General features: G+C 43.4%; 1 protein-coding gene across 1 annotated transcript in view; it reads right to left on the minus strand.

Annotated features, from left to right (window-relative positions):
• Positions 1-1,172: 1,172 nt before the first annotated feature.
• The window catches only part of DTHD1 (death domain containing 1), an 86,697-nt gene continuing 75,428 nt past the window's right edge, over positions 1,173-12,441 (minus strand). Inside the window, exons 6-10 of the mRNA XM_054997287.1 lie at positions 8,471-8,635; positions 6,070-6,359; positions 4,829-5,073; positions 3,001-3,058; positions 1,173-1,492 (exon numbers count right to left, since the gene is read on the minus strand). Of these exons, the coding sequence (XP_054853262.1) occupies positions 1,173-1,492; positions 3,001-3,058; positions 4,829-5,073; positions 6,070-6,359; positions 8,471-8,635 (1,078 nt within the window). The remainder of the gene's footprint in view (positions 1,493-3,000; positions 3,059-4,828; positions 5,074-6,069; positions 6,360-8,470; positions 8,636-12,441) is intronic.

Raw genomic sequence — 12,441 nt, forward strand, 5'->3', positions numbered from 1 at the left:
CAGTGTCATAACTATTTCTTTCACAGGCTTCCAGAGGTGTTTATCTGATGGACTGTAACAGCTTCCAGTGTTTCTGACCTTGTACTCCCTCTCAGACTTTGCTATGTCTTGTTTTCTAGCGACTCAACTTGATATTACAAATTTGTGAAATGTTCTCACACAAGAAGAGCATCAAAACCTTGTTTATGATTGGGAGGGGGGGAAAGAGCAGACTTGAATGTTAAAAGAGAAGTCTCTCTCACATGATGTCATTCCTGTCAACTTTTACTCTTGCTGCTTAGATGTTTACCTTGCTTCTGAGTAGTCCTATGGACATATATATGGAAATGATCTGATTTCTGAATAAAAACCATTTAACCAAGAACCTGTGTCTTGCTGCAATAGTCCAGGGATCTGTCTACTATATCCTGTCATCCATAGCCTGACAAGTTTTCCACCAATAGTGTAGGAAACCCACTGAGACTCGCCTTCTTTACGGTCCACTGCTGTGTGTGTGCGTGCGTGTGTGTGCGTGTGTGTGTGTGCGTGTGTGTGTAGTGTAATGGAGGAAAACTTTGGTCGATATTTTATTTTATTTATTTATTATTTATTTAATTCAATTTATATTCTGCCCTCCCCGCATCAGCAGGCTCAGGGCGGATTGTTTAGAGGGACAATTGTGGTCAGAGTGATTTTGGTGCTGTTGAGGGCAGAAAAAGCTGCCCCCAAGAGTCTGGAAGCCCTCATTGCAAAGGACAGAGCTGCAACTCATGGATCCAAACTGGCAACACCCCATCTAGAAAAATCAACAGTAACAGTACATAGTTTTTTCAGAAACTCCAGATCTGAAACTGAAACTCTTTCAGTGCTCACCTCTACTCAGCACTTTACTGGAAAACATTTAAAAACTCTTGTTAGTTTATCTCATGTTAGTTTATCTCATGTTAGACTACTAATATTTACAGGTATTGCTATTTCACAGTGACTTATCTCCCTCCTCCCCCTATCCTAGGCTTCCCCCTCACAAAATTACTAGCTACAGGCCTGGTAGAAAATGACGAAGTATTCAAATCTATAATTATAAGAAATGTTAATTACAGCAAAATCCTGTCATTACGAAATAGCAGCAGAAGAAAAAATAATTATATCAGTTGTTTGTTTCTAATAAAGAAATCTGGTTTATCCTAACCCCCTCAAATATTGTTTTCCTGTCCATGAATTTTCCTCGGAAACACTTTGTTCTCCCACATGAACTGGAGCTCTTCAGCTAGATCACTTCTGCCACTTTTACAGAGATAGCGAGACAGGAGCTGGAGCTTGTCAGTTGATCTTGGCAGGTTCTTTTTCCAGAAGCATAGGATCTCATAGATCTGCTCTGTGAGACTATCGGGGCACTTTAGTTTAATAAACTGAAGAGTGCTTCGGTGGAGAGGCAGAAACAATATGAGGGATGAAGAGTTATCTTCTGACAGCTCTCCTGACAGCCAGTACAGTAAGCTGTTCCATAGTGCCTCTGTGAGTCAAAATATTAACTCATAAAGATACAGATCTTTATTTTTAAAGGATGACAAATCACATTTAAAAGTATTCCAAAAACAATTTATACAATAGACTTCAAGAAACTGAAGCCTACTACACAAGAAGCAGAATGAAGTAGGGTAGTCATTCTCCAAGAAAGGACTAGATATTGTCCAGGATCTGGAGAAATTAGCTGCTTTGGAGGGTGGACTCCATAGCATATTCTACTGTAGTCCCTCCCTTCCCTCACAAGACTCCACTCCAAATCTCCAGGAATTTCCCAACCTAAAGTTGGTAACCCTAGAATGAAGTGTTAGAAAGTTCACAGTATAGGGAGGAATCACATTTTTAAATGCTCCTGAAACTTAGAAAAGCCTTCCCTGAAAATGGAAAAGAAGCTCAGCAAGGAGTAGGCTGACCAAGAACCCCATGATGATAAAAATATCTGCAAAATGGGGCCAGCACAGACCTCCATTTAAGTTCTGCAAATCCTGCAAGGTCGATCCAAATTCCATATTGGTCAAAAGGAGGGAATTTTAAAAAACAACAAAAGTACATGGGCAGACATTGCCGGGGGTGGGGGGGTGGGGAGAGCCCATACGACATATTGAATTGCATAGTAACCTAAAGAGGTGTGCAAATGGAGCTACAGTCACCACAATGAGGAGAAGGCAGAGGGGAGAGAGTTGAGGGAAGTGAGCCAGAGGAAAGGAGTTGGAGAAAAGGCAGTTGGAGTGGAGAGTAATGAAGGTGGAGCCCAAGACCAAGAGAGGAGGAAAAGGAGACCATGGGATGGAAGGAGGAAAAGTGAATCTAGAGGGTGGAGGGAAGGAATGCATTTCCCCCTCCTGTGATGTCACACAGTCCACCCTCCAAAGCTGCCATTTTCTCCAGGGAGACGGGACAGATGTAGACTGAATATCAGCTATAATTCTGGGAGAGCTCCAGGCCCCACCTGAAGGCTGAGAACCCCAAGGGGGCCCCCTCTAATTCCAGCTATTGCACTAGTGCTTCAGTTGCAGGGAGAAATTCAAAGCAGGCATGGTCCACGTGCAGCCTGAAGGGGTGCAGTCCGTTCTACCCACCCAAGATTCTTCCACCTCAGTTGAGGGCATGAGTAGACTCAGTCTGAAGCTCCGTCCTTTCTTGGAAAAATGGACGGGGCATGCTGATCAGTGTGTCCCTTTCCCTCATTCATGATAAGTGTTGCCAAAGCCCAGCAGAGGGGAAAGCACAAGGGGAGGGAGGAACGGCGGAGAAAGGATGGGGAGGGGAGATTAGGACTTCTTCCCCACCTCCTTCTTCTCATTAAATTATGCCTTCCTGACACCATTTTGAAGTGCAGAAGCAGTAACAGGGATTTGCACACGCAAGTTGGCTATGTTTATATTTAGTCCTGGCCTGACGTTGCAATCCTAAACATATTTACTAGGGAATTAAATCCCACCAAACTCAATAGAACTTACTTTTGGGTAACCATCCCCCCCCCACCCAAAATCTTACCTGATGGATCATTTGAGATTCTTTTTAAGCTTTGTGGGCGATTAATATTCTTCTCTTTCTATACAAAAGAAATTCCATGTTTATTACTGAGGGAGGGAAAATCAAACGGCATTCAGTGTTCTGTTAATGAAGCAAAATAATACCAGACCTTCAAGGAATACAGGGCAGTGTAACACCATGTGTGTGTGTCCCCACTTATTCCTTGCAGAACGAATGTGCCATGGGTTGGGTTGAGACTGGTCCAAATCATGCAGTAAGTTTTGTGGCAGAATAAGGTTTGAGGCCAGGTGTCAGACAAACACTATCCCTTATATAACCCCACTGCTTCTTTCTTTTCCTTATTTAGTTATGAAAGTCCTTCCTTCTCAATGTTCTTAAGGTCTTGTCATGCTCAGTTTTCCATGATTCGGGGAGGTCAGATGTACAACCGGTCATCCCCCCACTCAACTATGGCAAGCTGAAAATCGGCTCCATGTGATCAGGTAGGGAAGTTTTTTTTTCGCTTGCTTGGTTTTTCTTTTCAGCCACAAGTGGTTAACAGGTGGGGTGGGGGCTAGAAATGTTTTTAATTGGTTTGTATCTTACAGGTAAGGTACAGTTAAGATTGACACTGCTGTCCTAAGAATGCTTTCCTCAGAGTAAGTCCTATTGAATAAAATTGGTTTTACTTCTGAGTAGCCCTGCTCTTTGTATTAGGTGTTGGGGAGGCAAACTTTATTTTGTTCTGTTAGGGTTTTTTTTGTTTGTTCATCTTTAGTTGGTTGCTCATACCCCTCATGTTTTAGCTTTGGGAACTTCTATGGTGAATGCACTTGTGGTTATTGCATCTGCAACTAGAGTTCTCTTGTAAAGTTTCAGCTGTAGATTGCTTCCTCTCTGTTGACTGAAAGAGTTGACAGTAAGCAAAGGGAGTCTGGACTTGCTGTCTCTCTTCTCCCTGTGTTATACCTGATTTTAAAGGGGATAAAAGGAGGAGTCTTCTTTCAGTCTGAATCTAAAGCTAGCACCAGTTTGGATGCCACTTCTATGATTTCTTGAGCAAGAATAAGAATCTCAAATAGTTGAAGCTAACTATATCCATTAGAACTAGTTCTAATAGAGCTTTAACACCTGAATTGTCCAGAATACTGGTGTGTCTTGTTACTGTTTGCTTTTGAAACCATTTTGGCACCAGTATCTTACTACTATGACCCCCTCTTTGGACATTCAAATCATGATTCTGAAGCATAAGAATCACATGCATGCTAGACAGAACCTTCCTGAAGCATCTAGAAGTCTCAAAGCCTTCCCAAAAGTAGCCTGCAAAGGCGTGATGAGGCCAGAGACCCAGTACTAGCAAATGAGGAACCAGAGTCCTCTGTTCTGGTGATCCAATAACAACAACAGGAGTCTCATTTTTCTGTTAGATCTTAACCAAGAAAATACAAAGTGCAGTTTGAATTATCAAGGGTGCTGGAAAGACAGTGTTGAGGTAGGGTCTTGACCTTTTAAACCTCCTGCCAGCTCATTGATGAAGAATGGCACAATCAGTAAGTCTATTCCACTGTTTAAGAGCTCCATTCTTTTGCTTCTGCAGAGCACAATTTACTATTCCTGGGAACTCTCCAGGGTCCTGATGAAAACCCAGGAATTTTATAGGGAACGGGTTGCGGCAGTGGCTGTAATAACCAATAGGAATGTAATATGTTTTTATGATTTGAATAGTTGGTAGTGTAGTTGCCAGAGATAAAATAATAACAATAATTCTTCATCCCTTTAAGTTAATTATATACTCACCAAACATATGCTATTACAGACTACAGGTCAAGCAGTAAGTTGTGAAACACACCTTTGGCAAGGTTAGAGCCAATTTACAAACAGGGTCCTGGTGTTGGTAGTCTTCTAGCAGAAGAGAATTCTTCAAGTTCTTGGCTATGGCTTCTTTGCACACTTTATAAAACAAGGCAGTTCCCTTGAAATGAGGTGAGCTGTAGTTACCATGTTCATCCACTTCCCTGATTTGCAGGTCAAGCCTTGGCTTTCTTTGTGCATGAAAAGTAAGAGTGTAGATTTTCCCAAATGTCATCCCATCATCTATATATATAGAATGCAAAAAGTATAACGATGGCTGGGGTTATTACTTTGGAGCAACATCCCAAATCTTTTGTGCATTATTTATTTCTTAACTCCCATTTCAACTCAATGACCAAGATAGCAAAAATAAAATAATAGCTCGTGTGTGTGAGTCCTCTGGGAAAAATAACTGACTGAGAAGCCCTAACTCAGAGAACATTCCTTACCTTGAGAAATACAGCTCCGGTAACATTATTGAGCAATCATTAACCCAATTTATCTAAACAGAAGCACTGACTATATCACTATAGAAGCACTATATCATTGTTGTTGTGAATAATATTATTGATAATATTTATAATGTGAGGGCCTGCAACAAAATTGTATCATGGTGGTGAATTATATCATGGTGGTGTGGGGGATGGGCAGGGAGTCATGTTGGGTCTGGTCACAGCAAGAGCTGTGGTGGTCCTGAGGGAGTTAGCAGTTGTGGCACTGGGGAGCAGGGAAGTTGTGGAGAGAGAGAATCCCATTCCTCCTGCCTTTGCTTCCCTTAAACACCCTTCCATGATCCTCTTGCCCCTTCTCTTAAACAGCCTTCCCTATTGCTTTCTCCCCCTCCCAAAGTGACTTCCTTATTCATTTCCTCCCCACAGATATTTTCCTGTTTCTTCCCCCTCCCACAGATCCGTCCCTGTTACTTCCCTCCACACAGATCTTTCCATATTCCTCCCCCCACCAAACACCCATCCCATATTCTTCCTCCCTTCCCAACACCATTCCCTTTCCCTCTTTGTCTCTCCCTGTTCTGAAGAGCTGTAGACCTCTGAGCAGATGAGGTAGATGTATGTGTTGAAGAATCAATTAGATGAGCTCCTAAGTTGTAACTGCACGTTCAAGAAAGAAAACGGGCAAAACTCTGCTCTTTTCTGGTGTGTTCCTGTAGGAAGCCAAACAAGCATTGCTGCACAATGGCTCTGTTGTGCAGAATGTAGTGATTTAAAAAAATCCACTCACCTGAAGCAAAAATGTTTCCATTAAATCTAAAGTGAACCTGTTCCCCTTCTTTGATCCTGAACTGCTGGGAGGGCTCCAGGGGGCCAGCGTACCCTTCTTCTCGCAGACTCTGCAGCTCCAGGCTGAGTGCCTTGGATGGAACCAGCAGGACTGCAACCTTGTGAGGATCTTCTTTGTTCTGACATAAGATCACGTGGGCCATGGTGTTGTGAGTGTCCTCCTCCAGATGCTGCATAAACTGTGCAAGATGTGCACTGTCCATAGCGGAGGATTGGCGGATGACAATAAGGCTGCATTAAGGGAAAAGGCAGAAACCACATTTTACCTCTGGTAACAAAAATATATTTTGTGACATATGCATGAATTTTGAATCCATTATTTGATGTGACAATCTGTCAGACTATGGAATCCCAGTTATCTAGAGTTCGTCTCCCCCCTCTTGCAAGAAGCACAAGGTTTCTTGATTCCAAAAAGTTTATTGAAAGACTATGCTCAGGATACAGGTGTCCATACTCCAAAGGTGGATGAGGCCTTGGCTGAACGAAAGCTTTGTTGAGAATGGTATGCAAAGAAAAAAGTTACAATACTTCAAACACCCATTCCCAGCCTCCCCCCAGTTCCGTCTGCGAAGGCATGAGAAGACAAGGACATCAAGGTTGTTGGCTGGACTGAATAGATAAGAACTCTTCGCTCCCATGGGTATGAGCGGCCTGGACGACACCTGGGCCTGGAGGGAGGAAAACTACACAACTACTGATTATAACACAAGTTAATATGGCGTAACTCTGGTTAGAGAACTGACATCCTGACACAATCTTTAATAAAATCCCAAGAATTAAAACTATATGATTAAAACAATATCACTCTGGTTTCATATATATTTATCGAACCATATATATGGAAGCATACATTAGCAGACATCTTAAAAATGACCAGAAATATATATAAAGTACCTCCTCCTAGTGCAGAAATTCTAAAACAATTGCAACCTTACACAAGGGGCTGCCATTCATTAGCAGACACCTTTAAAAAGACCAGAAACTGTTACAAGACACATATAACCATTTTGGCTGTGAGTCCTTCCTCAGTGTTTTTTAATTTGTTTTATTCACACCATATATTACAACAGGCATAACCAAGCACTAAATAAACACAAGAAAGATGTAGATACTCATGGAGAAAGTAGGTCCCACTCCCCTATTTAAATAGACTAAGACCACCAAAAACACATTAGTGTAGATGACAGTTTTTCAGTAGTCCAGATTTCTATGATCTTTATAAGTCAGGTCAAGATAAATCATAATTCAAGATGGAATTGACTGCCTGGGAAGGTGGTGGGCAGGTCCCCCCTCATTGGCAGTCTTCAAAGAGCGTCTGGAAGAAAAAACTTGTCAGGGCTGCTTTAGGCTGTTCCTGCACTGGGCAGGGGGTTGGACTAGATGGTCTGTAAGGACCTTTCCAACTCTATGATTTTATCCTTCTATGATCCTGTGATATCAAGAATGGTTTGTATAGCCATAAGGAATCTAGAAGTGAGATACTTCTTATCTTGGGATAAATAGTTTAATGTGATGAATTTCTGAATCGATGGTTGTTGTGGGTTTTCCGGGCTGTATTGCTGTGGTCTTGGCATTGTAGTTCCTAACGTTTCGCCAGCAGCTGTGGCTGGCATCTTCAGAGGTGTAGCACCAAAAGACAGAGATCTCTCAGTGTCACAGTGTGGAAAAGATGTTGGCAGGTCATTTATATCTACTCAGGAGGGGTGGGGTTGAGCTGAGTCATACTGTAAGAGTTTCCCAGGGTGTGGAATGCGAATGTCCACACTGTGACACTGAGAGATCTCTGTCTTTTGGTGCTACACCTCTGAAGATGCCAGCCACAGCTGCTGGCGAAACCTCAGGAACTACAATGCCAAGACCACGGCAATACAGCCCAGAAAACCCACAACAACCATCGTTCTCCGGCCGTGAAAGCCTTCGACAATATATCAATTTCTGAATCCTTGCTGATGAATTGGCACATCAATGATATTAATTCAAAAGCAAAGTTTTCCAAAATCTTTCCACATTCAGCTGAAGATGTGATGCATCTAAATTTAGGAACCAACCCTAAGTATAGCAGCTTTAATTCAGACCTAAATAAAATATTAAAAAGTGAGAAAACAAGAATGACCTGCACTTTTTCCTTCCACTTTTTTCCTGAAACATCTGAGGTGTGATACACAGATTCCATCTCATCCAGAAGTCACTTACAACGCCTGCATCTCCGGATAAACATTTCAAATGCTTCCTGAACATTTTTTTGTATTCTGACCGTAGAATGAATAACTTCCTAGTTGTCTGTTCTGTGTTCAGACACAACAGTGTTACCTATTTGATTTCCTAGTAAGATATAGTCACACCTTTCTATGTGCTCATGTAATTCAAACAACACAAGGCCATTCTGCGCATTCCTCACGGTGGTGTCATCCAGCAAATTCCATTCCTCTTCTTTATTTCTGCGCCCCAGTAATTTCAAGGATTCATTGAGATGCTCCCCATGGTTTTTTTGGGAGGCACTCATTGCCCTAGAGAATCACAAGATACAGGCAAAATTTAAAAGACTCAGGATCACAGCTTTTTTTTTACATTAATAATCCTAAGAACACTTTCCTTGCTTTAGCACCATTGAACACACCTAAGTAAGTCCCGCTTCGGTCTCTAAGACATTTGTGTTGTAGCTAACAGAATTTCCTTCTATAAATTATTGTTATGGGGTAGGCTGCTCTACTGTCAAATAGAAGGGGAGGTTTTTTCTTTGGAGGGTCATGTATCACTTGTGAATTGGTGATGAACACCAAGTAAGTGGGTTCTTGAATGGGTTCTTGTAGTTTGCTACAGAGTGGTTCTGTTTAAGTTCTGTTAGGGGGTGTTTGTGTTTTTGGGGATGTTGAGGACTGAGTGAGTTGCTGTTGATTACAAGCCCCACCCCCTACTCTGCTGAGCTCTGCGGTGCTTGGCAGGATGTGACCCTTTGAAACAAAGGGCTCCTCCTCTCCAGAGGCAGAGTGTTACCTGAATTGGTCTCCTTGTGAGTAAGAGTAGAGGAATTAGCAAACAAGGAGGATGGCTATGCAAGAGGTCGGTAGCTATGGGATCTTTTCCATCAATGTCTATGGGGTTCCTTCCCAAAATAGCAAACAAGGCTGGTGCTTTAAATTCAAAAAGCAAACTTTTATCAAAAGGGAATAATACATGCACATACACACAGGAATACTAGGTAAATATGGTTACACACACAGAGAGTCCTAGGAAACCAGTCAGAAGTTGGAGTAGAGTGAGGGGAATATCTACCTATCCTGAAGAGGAGTCCAGTCCGTGGGAGAAGAGAGTAGCTTCAAACGCCAGTGTTCTTGGCCAGGAGAGCAAGAGGCTTAGGGCAAAGCTCAAGGGAGCAGCGCTTCGGATCCAGTAAGCATATACGGAGAGAGAGAGGCTTAGGGAAGTGACCCTAAGGGAGCAGCCAGGAAGCATGCACAATTTGAATGGGCCAAGGCACTACTCTTATAGAGCAAAACATGCCCTGAGGTGGGATGGCCCACCTAGCTGTTAGAACAAAGACTCCAACAGTCAGTTCTTGGGAGTAACAAAAGATTTGATTACCTTGATTCATGCCTGTGTCTCCCAGGCAGGACTCAGCAACTGTTAGCTGGACTTCCCCCTGGCTGTAATGCAAACTGTCATTTTAAATCCAGGGGCCTTGTGATTTTGTATCACAAGTAGCCATGTTAAAGGGCTATTAAAGATAGTGGAGGCTGGGCCAACTGCTTACAAGATTTGAGACAGCTGGGCTGAGTCAAGGAATGGAGAGCACGCGGTGAGCTGCTGCTAGAAGGTTAAGGGTTTTTTTCTTCTCTTTCTGCCTTTTGGCCTGTAGACCCCAAAACTCTGCTCAGAGTACTCTTTGAATATACTTGGAAGGTGATGATGTCAACAGAAAGCCCCTTTCCAATCACCTGCAAGGAGTGTACCATGTTTGTTTTCCTCCCAGAAGAGAAGACGGACTTTACTTGTCAGAAGTGTGAGCTGGTCAGGCTTTTGGAGAAGATTCAGAGCCTGGAGGAGAGGATCACCATCTTTCAGGAAAATAAAAGAATGGGAGGATTTTATTGACAAGAGCCTGGGGGATCTGCACAACCATGAAGTAAGTCAAACACAAGAAGGAAGAATCGATCTCCCTTCTGAACCTCCACTCAGTTCTGCAGTACAAGCCAGAAGATGTAGACTAAGACAACACTATGGCCCACTGGAGCTCAAGAATCGTTTTGTGTTTGTGATGGTGACAGAGATGAGAGTGGAAGGAGAACCACAAAGACCTGGAGGAGGGAGTGAAGTGGGTATGGGGCCACACGGTAGTGGAAGAAAATGGAAAGTTGTGGTCATGGGGACTATCTGCTCAGGAGTATGGAACGTCATGTGTCCAGGCCAGATCCCCTACTCCGAGAGATGTGTTGCTTGCCGAGGGCCAAAATTCAGGATATTACAGACTGACTGCCGAAACTGATCAGACCAACTGATCAGTACCCATTTTTGCTAGTTCACGTGGGAATGAATGACACAGCTGCAAATACCATCGCAAGAATTAAAGAGGACTATGAAGCTCTTGGAAGGCAGTTGAAGACATTGGGGGCACAGGTGGTATTCTCTTCTATTCTTCCTGTCAAAGGAAGAGGAATGCGAAGGGAGCAGACCATACTCGAAGTGAATCGTTGGCTGAGGTGGTGGTGCTGGCAAAAGCGCTATGGGTTCTGAGACCAGGGGATAAGTTTTCTCAGAGAAGGCCTTCTAGCACATGATGGGCTTCACCTCTCAAGGTCAAGGAAGAAAATGTTTGGAAAGAACCTGGAGAGCTTCATCAGGAGAGCTTTAAATTGATGTCAGAAGGGGAAGGGGACTATCAACATGGGGATTTCAATGAAGAAGTGGTAACAGCGGAGGGCAACCTGGGTACGACAGAGCAAACAAAGGTACAAGGCTACAAGTGCCTAAATACCAATCCCCGAAGTATGAGTAATAAGGACGAGCTTGAGCTTCTCTTGCAAAAAGAGGGCTACAATATGGTAGGAATTATTTAGACTTGGTGGGATGATTCGCTTGACTGGAATGTGGTAGTGGATAGGTACAAGTTGTTCAAGAAAAACCGGAAGGGTAGAAAAGGAGGTGGAGTGGCATTGTATATGAGGAGAGGGCTTGATTGTCAGCAAGTTCTAGAGAATATGGTTGACTGCCCAGTGGAAAGTACATGAGGTGAAATAAGGGGAGGAAGGACAAAGGGTATTGTTGTTGGAGTCTGCTACAGACCGCCTGACCAGGGAGAGGAAATGGATGCTGCCCTTCTTGAACAGATTGGTAGAGTATCCAGACATCAGGACCTTGTAACTATGGGTGACTTCAACTTCCCCAATGTGTGCTGGGAGACAGGCTCAGCAAAGCGTCATGAATCACGCAATTTCCTGACCAGCCTGGCCGATAACTTCCTTTTTCAAAAGGTGGAGGAAGCTACAAGGGACTCGGCTATACTAGACTTGATATTAACCAACAGGGAAGAATTGGTAGATGGGGTGAAGGTGGTGGGGACCTTAGGGGGAAGTGACCATGTCCTCCTTGAATTCCAGTTGCTGTGGGGGACCAAGGAAGTTCATAGCCAAATTCAAAGGTTAGATTTTCGTAGGGCCAACTTAGATGAACTCAGAGGCTTGATAAGAGTCATTCCGTGGGGGAGTGTGCTGGAAGGGAAAGGAGCGAGTGAAGGGTGGGCTCTTCTCATACATGAGCTTTTGCAGGCTCAAGCCGTCAGTATCCCAGCAAGTCGGAAACATGGTAAGGGCTCCAAGAAACTGATGTGGATGTACAGAGAGCTCCAGAATAAGCTAAGGGAGTAAAAGGAAATGTTCAGGAAATGGAGAGAAGGACAGACCTCTAAAGAGGAATATATGAGGGTTACTAGGTACTGCAGATCAGCCATCAGAGAGGCCAAAGCTCAGTACGAGCTGGGTCTGGCCAGCGGAGCTTGCTACAATAATAAAAACTTGTACAGATATGTGAGAAGCAAACACAAGGTAAAAGAAGTAATTTGACCACTGTTGAGAGTAGAACAAGAAACTCTGATGGAGGACAGAGAAAATGCAGACTTAATGACTTAATGAAAATGCAGGCTTAATGACTTTTTTGCCTCCATTTTCTCACTGAAGAACTCAAGCCAGTATAGAGATGGTAGAAGATATGACAGGACACCTGGGGGGCTAGTTGACATTGAAAGAGAGGTTGTAGAGAGGCACATGGCTGCACTGGACGAATACAAATCCCCTGGGCCAAATGGGGTGCACCCAAGAGT

The sequence above is a fragment of the Eublepharis macularius genome, chromosome 14 (assembly GCF_028583425.1).
Source record: "Eublepharis macularius isolate TG4126 chromosome 14, MPM_Emac_v1.0, whole genome shotgun sequence".
NCBI classification, from domain to species: domain Eukaryota; kingdom Metazoa; phylum Chordata; class Lepidosauria; order Squamata; family Eublepharidae; genus Eublepharis; species Eublepharis macularius.